The 26,873-nt window shown below is 46.7% G+C and overlaps 1 protein-coding gene across 2 annotated transcripts in view; it reads left to right on the top strand.

Moving 5' to 3' along the window:
* The window catches only part of LOC138488386 (adenine phosphoribosyltransferase-like), a 278,013-nt gene that overhangs the window by 200,657 nt on the left and 50,483 nt on the right, over window positions 1–26,873 (top strand). For both annotated transcript variants that reach the window (XM_069615325.1, XM_069615324.1), the window contains 2 exons: window positions 5,945–6,038; window positions 16,420–16,566. In XM_069615325.1, coding sequence (XP_069471426.1) covers window positions 5,945–6,038; window positions 16,420–16,566 — 241 coding nt within the window. The remainder of the gene's footprint in view (window positions 1–5,944; window positions 6,039–16,419; window positions 16,567–26,873) is intronic.

Raw genomic sequence — 26,873 nt, 5'->3', positions numbered from 1 at the left:
CCCCTCACATCTAGCTCGTCCCACACATTTGCTCTGCTTTTCATCCCCCTCACATCTAGCTCGTTCCACACATTTGCTCTGCTTTTCATCCCCCTCACATCTAGCTCGTCCCACACATTTGCTCTGCTTTTCATCCCCCTCACATCTAGCTCGTCCCACACATTTGCTCTGCTTTTCATCCCCCTCACATCTAGCTCGTCCCACACATTTGCTCTGCGTTTCATCCCCCTCACATCTAGTTCGTCCCACACATTTGCTCTGCTTTTCATCCCCCTCACATCTAGCTCGTCCCACACATTTGCTCTGTTTTTCACCCCCTCACATCTAGCTCGTCCCGCACATTTGCTCTGCTTTTCACCCCCTCACATCTAGCTCGTCCCACACATTTGCTCTGCTTTTCATCCCCCTCACATCTAGCTCGCCCCACACATTTGCTCTGTTTTTCACCCCCTCACATCTAGCTCGTCCCGCACATTTGCTCTGCTTTTCATCCCCCCTCACATCTAGCTCGTCCCACACATTTGCTCTGCTTTTCATCCCCCTCACATCTAGCTCGTCCCACACATTTGCTCTGCGTTTCATCCTCCTCACATATAGTTCGTCCCACACATTTGCTCTGCTTTTCATCCCCCTCACATCTAGCTCGTCCCACACATTTGCTCTGCTTTTCATGCCCCTCACATCTAGCTCGTCCCACACATTTGCTCTGCTTTTCATCCCCCTCACATCTAGCTCGTCCTACGCCTGCGTTCGTATCACACTCATCAAATCTTTGCTCTCTTACCATGCGTAAGACCATATGAGGAGCTCTTAAGTGACCTGGAATCGCACAAATGCATTCTTCTGACTCCCTGCCCTCACCTTCGTCCCCTAGAAAGGTTGTGCAGTGCTATAAGTCACACTTTGCGTTCAACCATCTGGGCTTCACTCAAGAGCAATCTAACAAAAACAGATATCCCTGAAACTGTGTCATATCTGCCGATTTTAATAATAGGGACCAACTCCTCGCTTCGTAACACCATTATCTCCATTTTATTCTTTGAAACATTCCCTTTTTATGTTAAACAATCTTATACAACACATCACCTTGCAAATATATAAAAACCTCCACATGCTACTAAGTGCACAACACTCCTAAGGAATCCCATACAACACCAATGCCTCTTGTCCCTCAAAAACTACGTGGGCACGTGTGTACAACAAACATAGGTACACACATTATCTTCTTGAAATGTCAACACATTTTATCACAGTGTAGCTGTTTTTTTGCAGTGAATCTTGAGATTGTTCTCAGGGTATACAAGTATACATTGTTTTCCCAAGCTCCTTCTGTACAGTTGTGTAACTTTCCTCAGGAGTTACATTGATTACTCAGTCAAAGGAGAGCCATTCTCCATGGGTACAGAGCAGGGGCTTATACCTGCAAACACCTCATTAAATCAATTTTACAATTCTCAAATTCTATTTTTTATTTACAAAAGGGGGTTAATCTGTTGTGCTTTGCATGGAATAATTCAATTGGTTTCATTGCGTTAATTTCATGCACAACATTTAATTTTAATTTGCGTGACAACCGCGTCTGTAAGGAATACAGAAGGAATGTATGGCTTTATAGTGGAGTCGTTAAAATGGCATATAACTTTTTGAAATATCTGCTCCTTCAAATTTGCTTGAATTCATGTTGCCTTTGCAAGATTTGCCACTAGACCCCAATTGTCCAAAACAGGGAAATTGCCTATTGCAGGACTGCTGGGGAGAGTTCAATCCTTCTAGGATTCATTTTTTCACCTGTAGAGAAACCAAGACTGAGTGTGTAATCCCTCTTGGATCTATTTGTTTTTATATTAAAAACAAACTGTTGGTTATAAGTTACCTTGAGGCCAACTGATTTGTGATGTCTCTGGGAGGTGCCATCAGTTGCGTGTCAAATAACAAGCTTTTTTTTTTTGTGTTGTTTAAATAGCGCATAGACTGGTATTGATGACAATTATGTTTGTGTGTACAGGATCTGCGTGCACGCATGTTGTCATCAGCCAAACGCGTGCCTAGCATGAGGCCATATTCAAACAAGTACCTATAGTCCACGTCCAAAAAATAACTCAGATGAAAGGCGGGTAAGGGAAATGGTCTGAATTAGTCTTAACCTAACTATATCTCATGGAAAGGCAGTGATGTGAAATCCTCTTCCTTTGATTAATAGTATTAATCCATTTGGAAGCTAGCTATTTCAGACCTTAAACCATCAGTATCCTCATTTAAGCTAATCTGCCCGCCTTTTGTCAAGAATATTCATTCCTGTTCAAGTCTTAGTCATTTTTCAATTTTTTTCCATTCACATTTTTCCTATTTATGACCCTTTATTTCAAAGTGTTTCACAAGTGTTGACCTTTCCACTTAATGTTTGAGACAATTCCTGTGTTCCATGATACAGCATTTCATATCTCTATTTGTTTCCCCTCGATCTCGTGCCACCTAGGCATTTAATCACATTGCATCTGTCACTAGGGTGACATTGGTTGTGTAGCCACATTTTGCCTAACACTTTAGTCTTCCGCGTTAGATGAAACGCCACATTTTCCACAATGACGCTGCCCGTTTAATTGTTCTGTAATGTTAGTCTCTTTTCGGGATCTGACATCTGATGTCATTCCGCATCACCACGTCCTTAAGGTTGGTACTTCTTCTAAAGGCAAAGAAAGGTTACATTACACGTTTATCAGCATCGTGGAAAGAGCTCCAGTTTTTATTTTATGTTTTTAATTTGGAAGGCCAAATTTGCGCATGTATCAATGTTTTCTTTTGGTTTCCATAAAGCCTCAGTTCTTATATAATGCTCTTCTAGCTGTATCTGTGAATATTTGACATTGGTACCCTATATTTTACAATAGAACACCCTATGTATTGACATCCGAGACACCACAGCCTGACCTTCTTTAATACGACTCCTATATATCCCTTACAGAATGAATAATCTGTGCTTCAAATGAGGAACTCCTTGGACAATCCCCACATCCCATGACTTATATGGGCGATGGTCTATGGGCCTGCTATGCCATCATATATTGTCCCATTCATTATCCCCCTTCAACCACATGCCCCCGGATCGACCCTCCATCACACACTTTTGTTCCATCATCCAAAATAATCCAGATCGCTGTGGGTGGCATTTGTATTTGAGATGCTTAAGAAATAAAGAACACACTAAATGAAAACAGTGTCCCCTGAGATGAGAGAGGCGACCTGGACACAGTTATGTAGAATCCAGGCAAGCGAGCGGCGTGTAACTCCAGATGAAGGCTGAAGAGGGTTTGCCTGAAGAAGTGTCACAAGGTTCTACTCCCCCTGCATCTAGGTGGTATCCCTACCAAATATCCACACCAAAAATATTGCCGTACATGTGCCCGTTTGTCTCGCCATAGGTGATATTTTTGGGGGGGATAATTTGTGGGAGCAGGGGTGTCCCACGCACATTTTAAAATAATGCAGGGGTTGCGGGGGTATCCCCCGCAGGGTTCATGGGTCAATATCGCCACAAAAATATGGTGATATCTTTGTATCGCAATATTACACATGGAACCATCTAGGTCGACATAGACATGAGCTCCACAACTGTGATGGGAGACTGCTACCGGAACTAACAGCCTGGTGAAGTCCCCTGAAGCTGCTTTGAGGCCAAAGAGAAGTCCCTTCAAGCGGAATGTGCCTCCTTGCCACATACTTAAAAAACAGAAGGTAGGCTTGAATGAGGGGCACGTGGGTGAAATGTTGGTCTTTGGAGTTTAGGGAGCACAGCCATTCCTTTGCTGCACTGCGGCCAGATCTTTAGCCATTGTGAACATCTGAAATATTTCCATAGATCTGAATGAATGAAAGACCTATGGATGGTTACCTCACTTCTTTTTGACTCTAAAATATTTATCAAGACTAGAAACCAGAGATTTCGGAGCAGACTGTTTTTGCAGCCAACAAAATCCTTCTTTCCAGCTCCTGGAATAGTTTATGGAGGTATGGTTTGTGGCTTGGCTGAAGGGAAAATATAAATTGTTCAGAATAGGAAGAACTCAGCTACTTGAGACATCTGTGCAAATTTAGGAGGGAGATATCCTGCCAATATTTCTGCAAAACAATGGGAAGAGCTCTGAGACTTGCTAGATGCCTGCCTGAGACTCTAGAAGCCAGGTTGTGCCTTGTTCATGTCTTATTTTGGTGCTTCTGAGATTCAGAGGATGGATCTGGTGGTAATGGTGAACAAGTGGACTGCTTCAATAGGTTCTGCTTCCCACGAGTGACTGGTTCTCGTGGCAGGGATATCCTGAGCTCCGAATCAACTGGTTCTCGGCTGTTGGCATTAGAGAGCCAGGCTCCCCACCATTTTATTCACAGTTAGTGAACAGAAACTTTAAGGTGGCTTGTGCTCAACTCGGAGGTCAACCATTGGCCATAAAGCATTTGTCTCAGTGAAGGTGTTAAAATCAGCATTTTATCATATTGACGGCAAGTGGTTTCTTGTACTCCATTGAGGGAATATGGAAGGAGAAAGTCAAGCCTTGGAGATTTGGTGGAAACTGATCATCCCGTGATATGGCACATGCCACCTTAGTACTAATAGACAAATGACTGTCTGTTCCATGGTTGGTCATATCACTACATGCCATCCCGACGCCATCTTTCCAGTCTTTGGTTTTCATTGTAGAACTGAGGAAGGGGTGTACTTGTCCAATTGTTTCAATTAAACCAATTAAATGCAGTGTTTTGTTAAGTGTGTCCCAGCAGAGGGAAATGGATGTGTCTGTGATTATGACGTAATCTGCCATCTCTACTGGTTCCTGCTTATGCATCATGGTCATGCATCCCAGTTGGCGTCACTCATAGTGGATGGGGGAAGGACCGGCGAGGGGCCGGTGAAAGGAGCCTAGGGTGGCGGCATGAACACTGAGAGGCCAGCCTCAAAGCTGGAGAAAGAAACCCAAGAGGAAGGGATAAAGACATCTGATTTACACTGTTGAAGGGATTCCCTTATTTATTAATCGTTGTGAAAATAGTGTTCAGTGTCTCTCTCAGGTCTTTCACAGGGCTGGATCAACTGCTGATACAGCAAATCTGCAAAAAGCCCTCAACAATGGATTCTTGCAATGTACCTAATTTCAGTGAAGGCTGTGCCTGGCCGTCCCAGCACAGCTGATCTCCTGGTAACTTTTTCTACAAACACTGGTCTGTTCTTATTGCATATCCTCCGCTGTCGACACAGGGATTCGTGTTTTCCCCTCAGCCAAACACAACCATTCTGCGCATTCTTTCCCAGATTCCCTCATCTTTTTGTCTTCAAACTATGGACCCCCTTGTAGTGGTGAAGCTGCACACCTGCAAAACTGAAGAACATCATTGTGAAATATTCTGAGCAGACTATTAATAAATGGTATCATTGTTTGTCTAGTGTAGTAGTTCATCACCTTTTGATATGCGGAAGTGTCTCCGCATTTGGTATTGTACTGTGGAAAACAAAATGAGTACACTTTGTAATCTGTGTAGCTTGGTCACATTGCCTTATGCAGCCATGCATTCTCTGTGAACCATGATATTTTTTCCTATCCTGTTTCTATGAAATGTGATTTTAAAAAAAAATGTGTGTATATGTTGTCAGGTTGATTTAGCATGTGGTTTGCAGGTCAGATTTATTACACACTACTAGTTTAGCTACTGAAAAAAAGCAGTGTATTTTAGACGTTAAACTAAATATGGGGTGGGACACAGTGTATTCTACTGCAAAATTTCAAAGTTTTAAGATGGCATTCTTTTTTTGGAAACACCATGGTTACACTGCATTCTTCCTTTTTGCTAGCTCTGTTTTAGTGTGCACCTTGTGTTATTGTGCATGTTTCCTAGGGGTTGTCTCTCCCATGATGGCTACTTAGATCTCCTCTTTGTCTCGTTCTCTTCCACTCAGGCTCTCCAGGACTGCGTTGAAGATCTGGTCCAGCCCTTTCGCAGTGACCGCATAGATTTGGTTGCTGGAATAGATGCCATGGGTTTTATTTTAGGTATTTGTTTCTTTGTGTATTTTATTCTTGCTCAATCTCTGTTATTCCAAGTATAATTTATATTGGCAAAGCACTGCACGGCTGTTTTGTATACTTGGGGGTAAGGGTGGGGCAAGTGGTCTATGCTCAAAAGTGAGAAACTCCAATGCTTGAAATTCCGACAGCAGATTAGGCATTCATGAACATGTGGATGGGCTTGTGCGTTCTATGTCCAGCTTTTATATAGCTCTTAGCCGTGTCCGGTCAAAGGCTCAAAACCAAAAGGATTGAATGCAACAGGGTCGAGTCAATACGACCGAAAACAAAAAGGTTGAATTTTTTTTTAAATGTATATTTTTTTGGGGGTTTCCGTATAGGAAATAAAAATGCTTTTTAAACCAATAACAGGGGTTTGGTGGGGGACACCCCCCCCAAAAATAAATTAATAAAATCGACCTTTTTGTTTTCGGTCCTTTTGATTCGACCCTATTATATTTCGGTCCTTTTGATTCGAACCTTTGACCTATAACCGCTCTTAGCAGGGGAGGTGAAGGAGTGGAGGTGCTTGGATCACTTATTGATAATCTTCATTGCTCCTAGTCCTACTCTTTTATGTCACAGTACTTTTGAGGTTTACCTCTACATACATTAACCCATAGCCACTCTATTTTCCTTATCCAAGCCCCTCCAGAAGGTGTAAATACCCCTACAACCCATTAATCCTTAGTTACTACAACTTACTTGATTAACGGCCCCTTAATACATTGCTGGGTGGGGTACGTGGGGTCGCAAGTACTGTGACGAGGAAGAGTAGGAGTAGCGAATATTACCCACGGGTAATCAGAGCATTGCCTTCATGTGCCTCTTCTTCGTCCCTGTACTTACTTTTGAATCATAGCCCCGACTGCCAATGAAGAAACAGACACACCACACAATTTGCTGCCCACCACGATCCCCTTAATTTAGCTTGGAAGTGGTGAGAACCAGTGCTGTTTTTTTTCTGAGTGCCTGAACTCTGAACCCGCACCCTAAGAGCACAACAGGCATGTCCATTCAAATTTAGCCTATAGCGGTTTGTGAAAATGTTAGGGCCCGCCATGGGAGCTGCCCTGCAAATATTCAACAAAGGAACTCGTTCGGTCTCCGCTAGAGATGGCGCCATGCTCCTTGCTATCTGCCCTGCACACCAGCAGGCAGTGGGGCCCCTGGAATTTCGGAGGCTATGTAGTATCATGACCCCATCTGCTGATGGCACCACTGGAGCATTTCCCCCAATTACTGTGTCCCAAAATTTGGCACTCTCCATCTTACGGGAATAAGTCTTGTCCATGTATGTCGGCATCGCTCTATCCAGCTGATGCCGCTTCTCTTCTAGGGAAGGTGGAGTTGGAAAAAGGACAGGCAATACCACTTCCCGCGACAACAACATCTCGAGACCACCTTCATTTTAAAACATTGATTCTGGTAGTGCTGAGGACAAAGGGTGGTAATCCAATAATGCCCCAATAACACCCAGCCTTCTAGCAGAATTTATAGCCAACAAAAATGCTGATTTGAATATAATGCACTTGAGCTCAATTTCCTCTAGAGACTCAGATGAAGGGGACTGGAGCACCTTCAAAAACAACAGCATATCCAAAAAAGAGACCCCACCTGAAGCCATGGGTTTGGGGAGAAGAAAACTCATAAATAGCCGGTGAACTAAGCCCTTCCCAGGAGATCGCTCTTCCAGTGGTCCTCTAAATGCCTTGGGAGCTGCCTATTGAACATGCGCTTCAGGCTGCCAACCACGAAACCATTTTGAAAAAACTGCATTATGTATGGCACCCCACTAGATAGGGGAGCGTTCCCTTTCCCAGTACCCCAGGAGAGCAAATTGTTCCAATGCCTGTTGAACTAAGCTTGGCTGGTCTTTGGGAATTTTGGTCAGACGCTGCTAGCTCAGCTAAGAGACCCCAGTTCTGAAGATTCTGCCTTTTAGTTTTCACACCCCCAGTGCCCCCCTGTTGCGAGAGAGCCCTAGGTCTCTGAACATGAAACTGGTTTGGGGGGATACAACATACCAGTTCCACTGCCAGAAGGGAACCACCAGAAATATCAAGGCCCCACACTCTGGTCTGATCTCTACTTTGCAGATGAGTGCCAATGAAAGGAAGGCATCCAGCAGCCTGCTCTGGCCATAACCGGGATAGGACTTCCACTCGCCAGGTCTGGTCATGCTGGAAACTGGAGCACAGAATTCGGAGAAGTGCATTCCCCAGAGCAGCAAGAAGATCCAATCGGGGGGTCCCAAATCTCACACATTTCCCCTAACAGTCAAGTTGTTTATGTTCATTCCTGACTGGCTGCTAACCGTTGGCTCAGCGCCTCTTCTGCTGTGGTCTCTACTCTCCTGATATGAACTGCCTTCGGGGAGACCAAAGTTCTCTGCCCAGCAAATACTCTTGGTTGTAGCCCCGGATAGAAGCTCAGTGGCTACAACCGAAGGGCTAGCTAGCCCCGAATCCCGACAGTCCCAACATTAGAATAGCCCCTGATCCTTTCCAGACCTAGCAACACCCCTGCTTGCTGCTGATTGCTGTAGACTGCAAATGTTCCTCAGTAATCTCAATTTTCTTGCTCGCCTGGACTAAGTCCCTTTTCCATGTCTATGGTGGAGGCCATCTTTTTATTTCTCTATTTTTCATCGGAGCTGTGCTAGCAGCACGGATTCCACGATGAAAAATTAAGAAAGCCTTTTGAACCCCAGAGTGCGAATGGCTTTCATGCCCTGCCAGGAGGACGGACATCGCCTTTTACGGTCCACAGCACGAGCTGAGGCCCGCACTTTGCGCGGTTCTGCATTAGCTCAGGCTGACTGGCGTTAAAGGGGTATTGCCCCAAAATAACATTTAAAAAAAATGAATGCACGTTTTCTGCGCATTCGGCATGATGGAAAATGACAAATCCCAAAATGCTGAACTAGGTGAGCAGGGGTGTCCCCTGCACACCTAGTTCGTCATTATGGGATTTTGGGGTTTCAGGGGTGTCCCCCTATACATTAAATGCAAAGTGGGGGACACATGAATATAATTCCAAAAGCCCGAGTTTCACAATGCAACAAAGTCAGCTTTGCAATTTTGAAACTCAAGCTTTTTGGAATTTGTTTTTGTAACTTAGATCTCGTTCTATTATGAATTTCCAATGCTAGAAAACAGGTGCTTGTCGGGACATCTCACAAAAACCAAAATCTGGCCTCTGTCAAAACTATGCTAAGTCATTTCTGCCCTACCACTAAAACAAAAAGAGATTATGATTCAGTTTAACATGGGGTTACTCTGACCGTGGGAAAATTAGTTGTGGTTCATTTTCTGATTCCCACTCACAATGTTCTTAACGTCTCTTCCAACTCTCGGCTTCTTAGACAGGTCAAAGTACAAACCAACAAATGGAATTACTCTCAGCTTTAGATAGTAGAATGTCTTGTCAAGTAGTCTGAATAGTTTCTATCTTATCCCTTTTTCTGGGATGTTTTCTCCTGACTTAGGTAGGTCTGTATTCCCAGCAAAACAGACAAAGTTTGCTCTTTGTTATTTGTGTGTGCTTCTCAATGTTAGTCTTGTGTAGGCTGTGGGTCTGCTCTGCCCAGTTTGGCTTATCTCTCCGTAAACCCCCTCTTGAAAGTTCCCATCTCTCTGCCCTGGGTGGGCCAAGGGCCCATTTAGCCCTGCTGTCTTTCAATCCTTTCACCCACTCCTGGGTTACTCTGTTTCTCAGACCATCGTGGGCTATGTGCTTGTTGGGCCCAATTTGATGCATTTCGTTCACCCCCTTGTGGGGTCTTCAGTATCTCAGCCTCAGGTGGGCTACAGGCATATTTGGCCTTCTCCAGTGTGTTTCCTTCATACCCTCATGGGGTTTTCAATGTCTCAGCCCCGGGTGGGATATGGGCTCGTTCTGCCTTGTACGGTGCATTGCTTTCACCCCTTTGTAGAGTGTTCAGCGATTCAGTCCCTGGTGGGCTACAGGCTTGTTTAGCCTTGTTCAGTGTAAGCATCAGAGCCCTCCAACCAGTCCCTGTAAGCAGCTGCATAGCTTTTTTCCAGTGGCAGGATTCGGTACTGCAGTCAGTTTCTCTGACCCCTGCAGATCCGCACCCTCGATTCCTCTTCCGTTTGCATGGTCAGGTGCTCTGATTTCCTACTCCCCATTTGGGACTTCGGTGTCTGCACAAGGGACAATGGTACTGCTTGTTTCTTCTTCGCTTGCTTCCTGCCTCAGCAGCCCCTGCCTGGTTAGGATCTCCGCCTTTGTCAAAGCAGCAGTGTTCCTTGAGGTGCTGCGAGTCTTGTGAAGTGTCAGAAGGCAGAAGGACAAAGACTCTTGAAGGACATTTTTCAACAAGGTTTATTAAATAATAAGGTGTAAGCCTAACTATTCTTATGGCTATGGGGTATTCCCTAACTAAAGGAATAACTATGGGGCTCGTCAGTCGTCTTTTCCAATGTCCAAAAAGAATCTGTCCACCGTCCAAAAACAAACACTATCTGACCCTATCACTATTCCAAACAAAATAAAACGGACAGGAGAATGACTCCCTTCTCCTGCTCAGTGCTTCCAGCACTTTTGGATATGAGCTTTTTCAATAGTTCTTGGTAACTCTTTTGATCAGTTTGTTGTAATTCCTTTCACACGTTAATATATGCATTCATTTTAGATGTGGTTTTACTTGGCTCGATCGATTTATCATAAAGACCACTTTGGTCTTCAGTGCTTCACTCTCTTTCTTTCTTAGGTCCCGCTCTTCTGCTTGGGACACAGGTTTTATCTTTCTTTCCAGGACAGAGTGTTTTTCACTTTATTATTTTCTCCTCCGGGTATCTGTGTCTTTCTGTCTTTTATTCAAAACACTTAAGTTCATTAAGGTTGACGTTAAGCTTTTCTCATTCTTTCACCTACCTTTTCGGGATTGTTATTCCTACTCTTGTATTTGCACAGTTATTTCCATTTTTCTTCCCTTCAGCGATCAATATTCTCTTTCTCAGACTGTCAGTTAACGTTCAACAGATTTATCTAAAGTTTTTTTCATTAGTACTAAGACGAGTTAGTGGTATTACCCAAATTGGTTGTTTCTAATTGACCATATGGTACAACTGGTTGAATTCGGCCAGTACCATTTGGTCGTTTGGAAACAACCAATTTGGGTAATCACTACCAAACATGGGGAGCGGGGGCTGCACGGGGGTCCCCTGCTTCCCATGTCTAGTAGTGATTGCCTTTAGGGGTAGGTGGGGTGTCCCCTGCTTGCGGAGGTCTGGAGAAAAGTGGACCCTGCAGCATCTTATCCAACCCGCATAGGAGTGATGGATCTGACGCTGAGGGTCAGAACATGCACGGATGGAAAAAAGGTAAGTAGGGGGTGGGTGTTTTTTTTTAAATTAGGGCAGTTTTGGCCGTGGCAAAATTGGCTTCACGGCCAACCTGACCACGGTCAATTTGGCCGCAAACAATTGTGCCACGGCCAAAATGTATACATCCTAGTTATTTGTGTTGTATAATACTCATCCATGATCTTCATGTGCCTTACTTGTCCTCTGTTACTTTCGGTCTTGCCAGGAAACGTCTTCGGGGATCTAATGGGTCTGGCGACTGTTTTGTTTCTCCATTGCACTATTGAGCCGACTTCCTCAGTATCTCTCGCATACGCTTGTCGCTCCTTATTTTGGTTATTCAGAGTCTCAACGTGGAGCCGCTCTGCTTGTTGCTGCTTCCCTGTGGTGGTATTGGCTTAGTTGCATATGCCATCTGCCCACCACAATTCTCTCATGGTCATGCCACCACCAATTCTCGAGCCCCATTCAGCTCGTCCCTTCTCAGGCTCTTGGTTATGCTGACTTCTCAGTGTTCTCTCTGCTGCTTCCCAGCAGATTTGAAGTTTGCAGGCTCTGCATCCACCCGCGACTCTACATCTTCCCAGGTTTACGTTGCCAGGGCACCTCCCCTTCTTGAAGATGCCTTCCTCTCTCACTTCTCCTCTTCCTTTTCGCCTTGTACTTGACAAGTGTTCCCCTTGTAATCCAGTTGTCGCAGTGGATTGGTCACTTTTTCTTAAAGAGACTGTTTCTCTTCTGAATAATAGCATCAGTTATCTTTTTCTTCGGCCAAGTTCTGATAGTTGACAGGGTTTGACAGACCCATATATGCCATGATTACTGGTGAAGGGAGTTCCTCACAGGGGTGGGCTCCCTCTTGGGGAGAAGGGATGAATTCCTTCGATTCGTCAGTCTTCACCCACCACATCATCTGCATGGCTCTGTTCTCCGTCCCTCCTCTGCATCTCTTCATGAACCGGCGTTCCGCATTCTCCAGCTGATTCTCACCCCTTCCGCTGGCTTCCTGATAGCTTTTAGTTCCTCCCTGGAATGGAGATGAAGATTACATTGGTCATTGGTCTCACCAAGAGGCGGGTACAACTGCAGTTCAGATCCCCAGCCATCCATTTTAAAGTGGCCCTGTACATTGTTACCATGTTCATTTCCCATATAACCAACAAACATTGACTTGGGCATTCCTTGTCCCCAGAGGGGTTGGTCACGGCCATTGGGATCCTGATTCCTCTGACGCTAGGGAGGGTATCGTATATTGGGTTAACCTCCCTAGTCAAAAAAGGGGTGGCTCCTCCTTCGGGAGAAGGGGCAAATTCCCTGGATTTTGTCACAAACCAGAGGGGAGGCCCCAAAATTGTTAATGGGGCGTCAGCACTGTAAACCTCAACCATTTCTGGTGTTCTGAGTGAATTGGAATGTGGAAGTAATTCCTCCTTCAAGTCCAGAAAATGCCCGAACTCCAGAAATTCACCCTTGAGATCATAGGTATAACAACATGTAGAGTGTCCGTTTTGAAACTCCTGTTGTCTGGAAACTTGTGCAGGATTTTGAAGTCCAAAACTATCCTCAAATCTCCTGATGTCTTGAGAACCAGGAAGAAAATGGAGTTGAATCTTTTTCCTGTTCTTTCTCCAGAACCTTCCTGATGACCTCCTTGGACACCTGCGATAGTGCAGGACGTGGAAACTTTGAGAATGCCTCCAGCTTCCATGGAAACCTTCTCGGACTCCTAGTGGACTGTTATGATGGGATCCGTGGCATTTGGAGCACTCAGACATTTCACAGTTATTTCTTTTTTTAGGGAGACCAGCTCTCGTACCACTGTTTACCCCCTTCCCACCCCTTTGCTACCACTGATTGTCTATCTACGCACCCCAAACCTACCATGGTAAAATGCAGTAAAATATTGCACTGCAAAAGGGGGTTAATTAGCTGCAGCCAGATTTGGGGGTGGGGGGTTGCGTGGGATACCATAAGATGTGTAGGAGGCATCACTGCAGAGCAGGCATAGCTCATTAATGATTTTTAAAGTTAACTTTCCCCACTCTCATATCGGACCTTTGACAAGTCTCGAAGGCTTCATTCATAGACTACACCACAAACTATGAGGGCAGTCCGAAAAAGACCAGGCATTCCAATGGTACCTGTTTCATTAACAAAATACCTTTTACTATTTCATGAATCACATTTTCTTTTTAAAAAAGGCTCCTTAATTCCCATGTATCTCATCTATGCATGTCTACCTAAATTGCTTATATTTATACTTCCTTCATGGTCTTTTATGTGTACATTTTTATACATACCGTACAACTGTTCCTGCATATATCTACATAGTACCACATACATTATATTGCAATAGCAATGCATAAGGTCCATGTATTCCCATCTGTGATGCTGGAAATGCATTGGAGGGACAGGGCCTCCCTGTCCTTGTCCGGTAGACCTTTTTCACTTGTGTTCAGTATTGTTTTCTGCCCAGTAGTCCATGTGGGACTCCTGACAGTGCAACTCTTCCTGTTTTTGGTTTGGTGTACACATTTATGGGATACCCATATGGCACCCATGGGTGGGGGTACAACCCTGTGCCCCTAGTGTATGTTTTTGGGCACCTGTGTCTGGCCCACAGAGCAGGGTATGGGCTGGTGGCAGCTCCATGCTGAATTTGACAAGTGCTCTGAGTATCCACCATTATTGGGATACCCAGGCCCTGCCATTGGAATCAGTTGATTCCTGATAAGAAACAAGATGGTCCCTGTGGCCTCTTGCTTTCTATTTCCTTTTACCTTGTTTTCCCAAAGTCCTGGGAAGCCCTGACTCTGTCCCTTCCCCCTGACTGGCTGTTGGGTGGAGGTTCGATATATGGTGTTGTTGTGAAGTCCAGGCCAGACTGGATGGAGCCTTCCCAGTGACTGCATGTTGTGGGTACACCCTGTGGGTGGGACCTGGGTGAATGGAGTGTGTGACAATATGCACTTCTTGTTGTGGATGTCTGTTTTCTGGTGTTTGACACAATGACTGAGACAGCCCTGCCCAAAACTGGTATGAATGCAGTGTGTAGTGTTGAATGGCTGGGTACTTGTCCCAATACACATTCCTTGTGGCGAGTGTCTGAGAGGGAGGAGAATGGCCTGAATGCACTGTATGCCTGATTGGCTGACTGACTGCTGAATGCCCTTCTGAGTGATTGGTTGCCTGAGTATGACCCAGCAGAATGAATGAGAGATCAACTAGTATATCTGGGGGCCTCTCACTTCTAGAATTCGTTCAGAAGCTGGAGTTGAAACTAACATTGAAACTGAAGCTGAATCTCGAAGTCGGGCCTGAAGAAGAAGGTTGACTGCTGTCTCCCTTCGCCGAAATCCGAAAGCAGAAAGCCGCCGAGACTGATCCAAGAGAGGACCTGGTTAGGTGCCCTCTTCCTGTGCTCTGAGAGACCATCGAGCAATGCTAACCTTCGCCGAAGCACCCTGGAAGTCAGACCCTCGACAAGCTGCCGACCGGAGATGGGGACCGCTGAGGAGTACGAAGATAAGCACCAGACATTCCATCCACTGCCCTCGACCAGGGTTCACAGGTTTGCATAACCACTGGAGGCCCGTCGAAGCCGTGTTTCCCAGAAGAGGGGACCGATTGACGCTGTGCCATTGACGACCGGAGCTGCACGCTCCTTTGCCTAAGACTATTGATTCACAGACGTGCTCATCCGCACCGCCGCCCGCCTTATCCTGCCGGAGAAGGCCAGGCCGTCGATGCGCTGAGGAGCATCTGCCGGTGGGTTTCCCGCCACCCAAAACTGTAGAGACGCCAGACGACTCGACGCCCTTACTGGGCCACAGTTCTTCACAATCTCTTTGCGGTCCTGAACTATCGACATCGAGGTGCCCCACGTGCCTCTTCGTTGCAGGACGTTTCCCCTCTGTCATCGACGCGCACCGCTGGGACCGAAGCTGCCACCTCGACGCTGAGTTCACTTTCTTCGAGGGATCTCGACGATCCATGGCTCCTGCTTTAAAGGGAGCCGCTCAAGAAGGATCCGTCGACGACTCGGTGTCAAACTCTGCTATTCTAGGTACATTGGGGTGGTAGAAACATTCTAGAAGGAAACAAGACTTATAGAACAATATATGGACAGGGCTTGTGATATATCTTTACTTTACAGGTTGCCCAGGTGGGGGATCGCCACATAGAGCTGTGTCTAACGGTAAAGGCCAGTATTCTGCCAATTGTTTTAAGCAACTGCTTTCCCTCCTATGTCTATTGTTGGTTACCTTTATTAATTGATTTGTGTGACATTTGACCAGAGTACAGTTGATGCACTTTAATGAAATCTGATAATAATTGTGGTACCACTTAGAACTGTATATATTTTCCATTGTAGATTTACTAAGCACAAAGTGAGTGATTGTGATTGGGTATATAACTTTGAACCTTAATTATATAAGGACTGTGTTTTAACTAATACAGTGTGTGGACATTCCTTTGTGGGTGCTTGGGGACTAAACTGTACTTAGGAACCAGCCTGCATCACCACCTGAGAAGCTAGGCCTTGATTGCTCGTCCATTGCTACCAACAATAGAGAATCTTGGCTGGGGTCCTCTGTGCCTCCCCTCTACCATATAGAGAGCAGAAGTACAGACCCCCCCTCCAGTCTTTACACCATCTATACCTCTAACCCTTCGTCTAGATATTCCCATGTGTTTTGTCACCACATTCCCATGTCTTTTGCATATGTCGCCTATATGTTCCCATGTATATCTCCTGTACATTACCCACATATCGTCTTCATTTCAATAGATCTAATCAATCATTTCCATGTGTGTCGTGGCAGTGTTCCTATGTGCATCGCCTTTACATTCCCATGACTGTATTCCCATGTAGGTCGTGTCTCTACTACCATGTATACCCTTGTAATGCTCCCTTCCGGATCATCTCTACACTCCAATGCACATCACTCATATACGTCACCAGTATATGCCAGGAGTATGGTTGCCCGACAATCCCTACATGGCAGTCATTATGTTCCTCCTTTGTTCAGGTGCTGCCATCGCTAATCACCTTGGGAAGGGTTTCCTGGCTATTCGAAAAGCTGGGCATCTGTGTGTGCCCACTGACCTCCAAAACTATGTCGACTACTCGGGACGGGAGAAGATGATGGAGGTTCGACTGGATGCTATCAGACCAGGTGGGAAATAATGCATATTTTTTTGGTTGCTAATGATCAGCAGGCAGGAAGAAATATGGTGTGCGCTGCTTAATGTCGGCCTGTCCCGGATACAGGGCGACGTTCCAGGGCGGCAAACTGAGACACCGTTCAGGATTCTTCACCTATTCCAACATATCTGACCTTCTAAATATACCCTGGTTGGAAGGGACACCGAGTTTCTGAAGCACTGGCTGCACAGGTCAATGGTGCATAGACAATGAATAGGAAGCACTAATGCTCCTGGGGCCTAGAACACTGCAAAGCATCAGACAATAGTTAAGTATTTCATAGAATTAAACACTTACATATTGTACCCTTAGGGGCTAGATTCTGAGTGGTAAGTGGTATATTATGCCAGACATTAAACATTTATTCAACACCATTTTAAGAACTGGAAACAAGCAAATCTTGAAAAACCATCAGTCAGTTTAGCCCGGACAGAGAAAAAACTAACAAGGTAGAAGCATTCTAGACACTTCATTGCCATTTTATTTAATGAAATACAAAGATCTAAACCGAGTGAAATGTAGGATTATACAATTCAAATTGTTTGCCTTTTTTAATCAAATGATTAAAGGTGTATGTGTGTGTAGTCTGCTCCACTACGTTTATTAGTAAATTGTCAGTTTTAGTTGGACACAAGTGTCTGTCAATGTCCTTCCCTCTCTGTCCCCCGGCTGCATCTTTGTCCCCCATCTCTGACGTGTTCCTGTGACAAGCTTCTCCTGTTCCCGTGGCCTTATCGCTGCTCCCACTGTTTTCCCGCGCTTCCAGACCCCGTTACAATGCCCTCCTGCATCCCCCCAATGAGTCCTTGTGCCATCTTTGCCATGCCCAGCTCCATGCTCGCCAGCAACATGTTTCAATGTTTGTGCTTCATTGCTCCCCTCCTCGCTCCCACAGTGGTCCCATCCCATGATCACTTTTCCATGCTCCCTTCCACGCTCGCAATGATGGCCGCAGGCGTTCCTTTGCTTCTAGCCCATGCACCCCTCCATGTCGTCTACTTTTCCCTGAGGCTCCCTGTCCCCCTGCTCAAGCTGCCATTCATGGATTCTATGACCGGTATTTTTTTGTTGTTGCGTCTGTTGTCAATCCTTTGGAATACCACGCCTTTTTATTTTGTGTGGGTTCGCACAATTCGCATTCACCCTCTTTCAAAACCGGTGGGCCGTAATTATCTCCACTAATACATGAGCCAAGGATCTACACATCCCAGAATTCCATAGGAAAGTACCTTAGTTTGTCGCCCAGTTCTTATTTACCAGGTGACCTCATACTGAGAATTCTCTCATCATTGGAGTGTGCAGGCTTCTTTGGTACATCCTGCTCACGATGATACCTCTGACATTTCCTTTACAGTGGCCGAGTACTGCCGGGTAAAACCCCGGAGTTAGAGGTACTATGGACCTCAGGATTAGTAGGGGCTGCCATTTCATTTCAGTGTCACAAAATCAGTCCTTGGAGCCTGCTCAGGAAGTTCTGTTGAAGTTATTGATTCTATTCTTCTTTACCCGTAAACAAGGGAGATATTATTGAGGGGGGGACTCTCAGGGACAGATTACACACTCTACCCTCTTTCTCTTCAAAGGGGCTGGATTTGTTGTGGCAAGAACATCTATTTGAAAAGTAGAGACATAATCCGAATATACGACAAATTGAATCTCCTACTTTATTTAATTTATCAGTATTGCATTTCATAACATTACTTATAATAGGAAGAATATGTCTAACTTATCCTATAATAGCTGCTGGAATTCTATCTGTTCCACTCATCGGATTGAAAAATGTCATACTTCTTCTTTCAATTGTTTGCACAAATTTAACAAAAAATGGAATGTGTTTATTCATTACCTCAACAATCCTGACTAAGTATAATCAATTCTTAATCATCAATACCCTTTCCCTACCCTTCCCTACTGTTTTCTGTCTTGAATCCTTGTTCTTCTCTTCCCCTTGTTTGTCTTAATATCTACTTAGTAAAATAATTGCATTCAATTTATTTTGCTCAAATTGTTTTATCATTTGTTATGGATGTTTTACTCCGAGAGAGTATAATTGTTAATTCTCTTAACATTTGTTTACCTTTTCTTGTATTACCGGTTTATCTACTTATCTAGTAAAAAATATTAAATTTAAAAAAAAAAAGAAAAGTAGAGACATGCATGCTGCATAACGGCTAGCCACTGTCACTAAGCAGAGCAAAATCGGTGAGTGGTGAGATACACAAGGTTCTCAAGTGAATACGTTTATTGTGGATTGGTGCAAGACTTGGGCAAAATGAATAGAGGGCAACCAAAACACAGGATGGCTTCTCAGTAGTTTACATTAAGGAAACAGTCTGGGTGCTAGACGCACCTCAGTCACTCACTGTTTGATGGGTTTAAGTGGCCCTGCACTTCGTTCTTATTTTCCTTGTCACAATTTGTTTTTCTGGTGCTAGTTTTCTAGTCCTTTGGAGACCCTTTCCCTTGGGTCGCCGGACCTGAGTGTGCTTGTACAGTAGTCCTGTGCATCTGAAAGAGGGAGGGTACAAGGCCAATCCTAAAGTCCTCCACCAGGGGCCAGCCACTTGTCCAGGTCTTCTCCCTATCCTGGGGATCTATCTCTGTTCCCCAACTTTCATCCACGCTCTATCTCTTTGACAAGTCGTAGCAATCTCGTTCCCAGGAGGTCACTAATTTCTTGCCACTGTTGCCACTGCTCTGGTCTTTTTATTTCTCCCCTCTCGTCTCCTCAATGTCCAGTCACTTGCTTGTTCCTATTGCCCTGTTCAATTTTCTTTTCTAAGGCTCAAGTCCTGTCTACTGTTCCTGTTTGCGTGCTCTAACCTTTCTGGGGGTTAACCTTCTCCTTCGCACTTCTTGTGGATCACCTATAACCTCTTACACTCAATCCTGTCTCCTTTCCACCTTATGATTGTCCACCACCTCCAGATCTTTCCCTTAATCCTCTTTAATCTCTGCCTCCTTATTGGTCACTTCCTCTTTACTCTCCTCTAAACCCTAGTTAGTTTTCAATTTGTAAACCCCCCTTCTCTCTGCCGATCCCCTCTCCAGCCTTCATCTCTCCTTCACACTCCCATATACACTATGGCCTCCTCGTTCCTGCTCCACCTCTCCCTAAGATCACCTCCCTTCAGCCTCTTGTACCACACCTCTTCTCTCTCCAAATGCTTACACTTTTCTGCAGGAACCCGTTCCCTATGTAGGAATATAACCAAGTGTCCAGGGACCCCTTTTGTTTGATATGGATCAGGTCTTCAGGCCTTTGCATTTTAAAATGTTATTGGCTGTGTTCCACTGAAGAGTGGCCTTCCCGCTAAATTCCTGGGTTTGCCTCTTCTTCTCTGTGTGGCACTGAGGACCAAGCAATTCAGTTGGCTCACTAATCTCTTGAATTCCTGGCTCACATGGATAAGAATGGGTGCAGTTGAGATGTGCTTCACCCTCCTACGCAGGTTCACCCCCTTTTGCAAATTGAAACCGTCAAACAGAAGGTCTTCTGAGCACGGGTGCTCGCATACACACGTTTGTCTTGTCCTTAACTACTGTTGGACATTTCCGGCACTTGTGCACTCTCCAATCCCATATTGAATGTGCCTCACATCTTCTGAGGGACGTAAAGGAATTCCAATTTGGTGCCATGCAGAGTGTGTGAGTGCCTAAAATGTGCTCGGGTATCTTTACTTAACAAAGTTCCCGTAGAAGGAGAGCACCATGATTTGGCTCCATGTGATAAGCCACTACCACATGAGAAGGGTAGAGTGGGCTGAAGCAGGGGATCCTCACTGCACTGCACCCCGGGCCCAGCATTCCTTAGAGGACTGAAGCACCCAGCTCCACAGCTACCTGACCTTTCAACCCCAGAGTCAGAAAGGGGAATTGGTTACAACACCTTGTCACCATCGAGACATTATGGCCTACAACGCTCATCTCCTCCAGCTAGACTAGTCAATGGTGATGGATCATGGAGCTTTAGGCCAAAACACCTGAAGGACGCCGCGTTGGCATTCCAAGGAATAAACTAACACCTCTAGGCTTTTGTGGGAAGATGGAGTCAGCAGCATAGAGGAGACATTGGTAGTTGTCGGTCATGAAAAGAAAGGGATTAAGGACTCCTGCACTAGGGCTACCGCCAAAGAGTGTTGCTCACCTGCTGCTAAGGGGGGGCCTCCACGATGGGGTTCTTGGTTGGTGATTGTGTGACATCCATGATGGCGAGATGCAAAGTGTTTGCACACGTAATATGGCTCCTCATAGTTTGTAATGGATTGGCCATGCTCATCTAAAGGAAATCTTTCTTGTAAATTGTTCCCCATGCTTGACATAAGCAAAGCTATATTTGATTGGATTACCTTCTGAGATAAGGAATAAATCAATTCAGACAGTAGTGTATTACTCCGATACCTGATAACTGTCTTGTCTACTGATGGGCTTTGCTCCCATGAACCCCATGTACCTTAGACATGCCCTGCAGATGGTCGTGCTCCAACAGTGAGCCTTACTCCAGTCACGGAAATGTAAGAGTTTCCAAATCAGTTTAACAACTTTTGCAAAAGTGTATGATGGGCAAACAGCGAGGCCAAAGATGGCGGCTATATGCAGATCGTGTGGAACTAGACATTATAAAAGGTGATGTGTACGTTTCAAGGCACCCTCAAGGTTATTTGATACTCCTTTTTTTGTTTTACTCTTGTGGGGTAATATCAGATGTGTGCTATGATTCCTTATGTCTAGAGAATCTTGTAAAATGTTCTGTTTTCTACTTTTCTTTTTTCTGGAAGGGGGATGATCTACCTAAGCATCAGAGGCCCTACTACTGTGAGAGGTGTGAGAAACCAGAAGGTGTCTCACCCACTAGTCCCCAGGGATCTGTCATCAAGGTGTCCAGGACATGGCCATCGCTTTTGGATCCAGTTCCTAGCGGTGGACTAGTGCGGGAGGATCACCTGGGTGAGAGGTCCTCGGGAGTGGGAGTGGGACACCGGATTGTGAGACACCGTATCCCATTCCTTGTAACACCTTCCTACCAGGTAGGATATCTAAGAACTTTACTCCCCCGCCCCCTTTTACAACACAAACACTTTCTCACGGACAGCCCGCAATGAGAGAAAAAAGACTAACATTCGAGCAGTATACCTGACGTGTCCCAATACAATGGTCAGGCGAGGTCAGGCAATTACTGACCATCACACACACGTGACTTCCATTACACTTCCCCACGTGGATAAAAGGCGGATCACGAGAACACACTCTGAGCAAGACAAGGCACACGAGGAAACAGCAGTTCCAAGATGGCAATTTAATGAGAGAAGAAAGACAGCAAAACCAAAGGTGATCGCAAGGAGGGAAGTTCCCTTGACCTTTTCGACAAGGAACCGTTACTTTTCAGAAACCTCGAGAATAGAAAGCATAAGACCGGGAAACCAGGCTGAGGAATCCTGCATTGTGTCTCGGAGGTACCCAGGGCCCTACCACGTCAATAATCATGACTGGGAGAAACGCCAGCCGCCGTGCAACTATCCTTGGCTCCAAAGAACAAAGCGGCATCAGTGAAATCAACAGAGCCGGGGAGTTGGAGTGACCGATACAAGACCTCTCCGTGTTGAAGCCAAGGTTTCAAGCAGCAACATTGTATGCGAGCGCTGGAACGAACATTGTCAAAACGCATGTGATCAAGGACGCAAGTAAAGTTGAACTCCTGATGAGTGATTGTACTTATGAAGCAAGATACAATACCTTAGACAGAGTGGTCAAGCACCAGGGTGGGTGCTCAATCGAAAGTCTCTGTAAGGTATCCAGCTGAGAATTGGCAAAGTGAAAGTGAGAAAGAGATCAAATCAAGAAGAGAGTAAGTAATTGGTTACATGTCTTTATATCGAGGTAATTTATAATGAATACCCATATATCAAATCTTGAAAACCTTTATACTGAATGCATTTTTTTGTATTTTTTTGGGGGGTCCCCCATGCAACTCCCTGTTTCACACCCCTAAAAACCTATCACCGATCATTTCCAAAAAATATTTAACCCTTTACACAACCCTAAATACAATCACTATAAAGGTTTTCAAGATAAAAGTTTCGATATTTGGGTATTCAATATAAAGGATTAGATATAAACACTGTATACCGACTAATTGTGAATCGAAGTGGTCCTACGACAGGTTGAGCAAATTCCTGCACACAATTGAAAGTCTTCGATTTTCGAAGTAAAGAAACCTTGGCAAAGTAGATGAAGTTGGTCCAAGCCTGGAAGAGGGTGATCAATTGAAAGCTTTGTGTTAAAGTGGGTTTGAGCCTGGCAGAGAGGGAGAAATTATGCATGTGAAATCCTAAAATGAAAGGAACTTTGGTGTTTATTTGTCGCATTGGGCCCTCTGAAACAAGAGACTTTGAATGGCAAAGAGACTTTAGCACAGAAGGCCCTGATGCTGAGGTTTTCAGCTGCATCCTTATGCCAGAGGTGCAAGAGAAGCCGTAGTGGGTGCTATGCTCAAGTGTGCCGCCTTGTCCCGTACTGATAACGGAGGCCAACGGCTTAAATATCCTGACATATCATTTCTTGAACACTTTTCTTTTTGCATAACATACTTACGTCCCGTCCCCTTTCCTCCATACTGCATGGGCGTTCCTCTTGAGGGACGGGAGATGGAACCTTTTTCACCAGAAAAATCTACTTCCCTGTAAAAGTAGAGGCGCGCAGAGGCGCTGCCCTGGGAGCATGCGCTGCCCTGACTCCACCCTCCGGCGCCACACTTGAGCATAGCATAGCCGAATTCACCAGCGCTCCTGGGTTTGGTTTCGGACATGTAATTCCACGCGCAGATTCTTCCTCTATATCTTCTTTTCTCTTTTTGTTCAATAGGTACTTGGTCCTCAGACGCCACAGCTCCTCCCCGGCGCATGTCAACTTCGACAGGGTTCAGCAGGTGCCCATCCTGCAACGGGCCTTTTCCAACTTCAGACCCCCATGCCCTCTGCCTATGTTACCTTGGTCCAGACCACGGTTGGCAAGCCTGTTCGGCATGCAGCTCGCTGTCCTTGAAAGCACTGAAGACTAGCCAGGTGGAGGGAGCTCTTTCAGCGGTCTCCTTCTGAGGACCTCAAGAGTTTCGTGAGACGTTCCAGGCCAGAGGTAGGGCCTATATTTTCATCTGCACCTCGCAAGGGAGACTCCTTCCCAGGGACTCTCCTACGCGGGAGGGACTAGTCAGGTCCTTTTACCAACTCGCGCACTGAGGCTGTCCCAGCTACCGGCCTTGGGGCTGAGGGGTCCTCGGATCCTCCCGGTGCCAGGGTTGAGGGGCCCCCAGGCTCTATTACCGGGCATGCACCCGAGGGGCTCCGCCCTTGTACCGGCATCATGGCAGAGGGGCTACACCCTGTTACTAGCAGTACATCCGAGGGGGCGCCTGAACGCAGCTCTTACGACCCCCAGATCGAGGTACACCTAGTGGGCACGTGCCCGAGGAGCGGGGCAAGTCGCGCGCCTCACATATAAGAGTCTTGGCAGAGGCTGGCTCAAGCGAGCCGAGCAACATGTCGCAGCCACGTGGTAGGCAGCTCAACAAAATGGCCCACGTGCCAGAAAAGGACACCCGTTCGACGCCTCTGCATGACTTCAGCGAAGAACGAGTATCAAGGTGGCACTGGCATCAACCAGGTACGTCGCCTACGGCCTACCCTTCTTATGCGCACGGCTGTTTTCCTTTGTGTCCCTATGTACAGGGTCGGCAGCGGCCTCAGTTGCCTCTAGTAACCCCCTCAGTGCCCTCCTCCTCCTCCTCTTCGGCCAGCGAGGACCGGATCTTTGAGAGGTTCCTCAGCATCATGAAGTCTCCAGATATGGGGGCTATCATCAAGGGCGCAGTCAGGGAAGTCCTTCCCGCTATGCTAGCGGCACCACAGATGCCTCCGCCAATGCCTCTGGCCCCCGGCGCAGCCGCCTCCTACGGCTCCTCAGCCTACTCCACATGCAGTTCCATACCAGCCTCCGCCTCTTCCTTAGCCTCGGCGGTGGTCCCCACACCCCAGCCGCCGGCTCCGGATACGTCTCCTCCAGAATCCCCCAGACCCTCAGGATACTGATGAGGAGGAGGATCCTGACACACCATCATCAGCCAGGGCCTTCCACAAATGTTTTGCGGGCCTGGTGGAATACCTGGGCCTCCCAGAGCCCCAGGATGAACAGCCGGCAGAGGACGTCCTCACTGAAGTCCTCATGAGGCACCCTTCTGCCAGAACGGGAATTCCACTGCAAACCGATGTAGTCTTCCTCCCCAAGAAGGGTTGGCTCAAACCACACTCTGTCCAGCAAGTCAACCGCCGCCTGGACGCCAAGTACAGGCAGATGGAGGGGGATACACTCTTGCTCTCCTCCCATCCTCAGCCACACTCCTCAGTGATCGCTGCAGCATCACTGTACTCCAAACCTCAGTCGTCCTCGTCTTCTTCATCGACGACGCTGTTAGGCAAGGAGGAGAAAACCGTGAAGGCATACGGTAAGAAGCTTTATTCCAATGCTTTCTTGCACCTGCGACAGGCCAACAGAGACGCCATGCTGACAGCCGCTAACCAGAGATTATGGCGGGAAATTGCTGACTTCCTCCCGGAACTCCCCACCCACAGCCAATCACGTTTCAAGGTGGGGCTAGCTGAGGCCAAGCTTGTGGTGCAGGATAGCATGGAGTCCACGCTGGCACACATCAATACCTCTGGGCGTGCCATCTGTATCGGACATGAGAAGGATGGCCTGGCTCCGGGCAACCAAGTTCAACCCAGATGTCCAGGAATGTATTCTAGATCTGCCCTTCAAGGGCAGTGACCTCTTCCACTCCAGCACAGACGAAGAGCTGGACAAGAAAAAGAATAGCTCTCAGATGGCTAAGTCTTTATCCATTCTGACAAAGGCCACACCCAAAGCGTACTCCCAGTCTCAGAAACACTCGGATAAGGGTCGCTCATCTGGAGGCTTCCGTGGCTTCCAGGAACGGAGGTCTAGGCAGCCGGAACGCTTGCCAACACCTAGTCAGCGCAAACATCAAAAAAGGGGGGGTAAGTGCTTTTTCCAGTCCCCCTCCTCCGCCTCTGCCTCCGAGGGTAAAAAGTCATGACAGACCCACTCGGGTCCTTGTGTCACCAGTGGGGGGCAGGCTTGCTCTTCACACACACTTCTGGTGACAGAACTTCGCTGACCCCTGGATCCTGTCAGTAGTATCCTCGGGGTACCATCTACCTATTCCTGCCTCTCCTCCCTCCTCTCCCCCTCTTCCACCAGTTGGGACAGCAACTCTTTTGGCTGAGATTCGGTCGCTTGTCCTGAGCCAGACCGTAGAGGAAGTCCCAGCGTCCGAGCGGGGGTCGGGCTTCTACTCCAGGATCTTTGCCATTCAGAAAAAGAACCAGGCTGGCCTGAGAGTTGTACTGGACCTTTCCACCCTCAACCTCTCCTTTCCTTTCCAGAGGTTCAAGATGGTGACACCAGTTTTTATTGCGGAGACACTATGCAGGGGAGACTGGATGTGCTCCCTGGATCTGAAGGCTGCCTATCTGCACGTCCTGATCTGGCAACACCATCGGTCTTTCCTCCAGTTCAGAATCATGGGATGCCATTTTCAGTACAAGGTCCTCCCTTTTGGCCTCAACTCGGCCCCAGGGTCTTTACCAGACTCATGAATGCGATGGCAGCCCAAATCCGGGCTCGGGGCCTCCATATATACCCCTGCCTAGACGACTGACTCGTCAGGGCTACATCTCAGGAAGCTGTTCACCACTCCTCCCATGCACTGATGAACACACTACACGACCTGGGCTTTTAGCAGAATCTCAAGAAGTCACACCTGCAACTAACACAGTTGTAGACCTTCCTGGGCCTCATCTGGGACATGTGCTCCAAGAGGGTCTTTCCCTCGGAGGACGAGATCTCGGCCATCAGAAGGGCCAGGTCCCACTTCCTCAGCCAGGGCTCTACTTCGGCTTGGTGGTACCAGCATCTGCTGGCCCTCTTTGCAGCAGTACTGTTGGCCGTCCCCTACACAAGATTGATGATGAGGAGGATTCAGCTACACTTCGCAGCATCAGGATAGGAGCTCTCAGGCCGAAATTATCAGGATCCCCATCTCTCGCCACCCAGACCTCACATGGTGGTCCAGGGACTGCAACCTGCAGACGGGCAAGCCCTTCTGGCCCCCTGTCCCTCAGTTGATGATTACCAGACTCCTCCCTAGAGGGCTGGGGAGCCACCCTGGAGGACTTCTCGGTCCACGACACGTGGACCCGTCAA

Source organism: Ambystoma mexicanum, chromosome 9 (genome assembly GCF_040938575.1).
Source record: "Ambystoma mexicanum isolate Mex_15411 chromosome 9, UKY_AmexF1_1, whole genome shotgun sequence".
Taxonomy (NCBI): domain Eukaryota; kingdom Metazoa; phylum Chordata; class Amphibia; order Caudata; family Ambystomatidae; genus Ambystoma; species Ambystoma mexicanum.
This window is presented reverse-complemented; position numbering and strand designations above follow the sequence as displayed.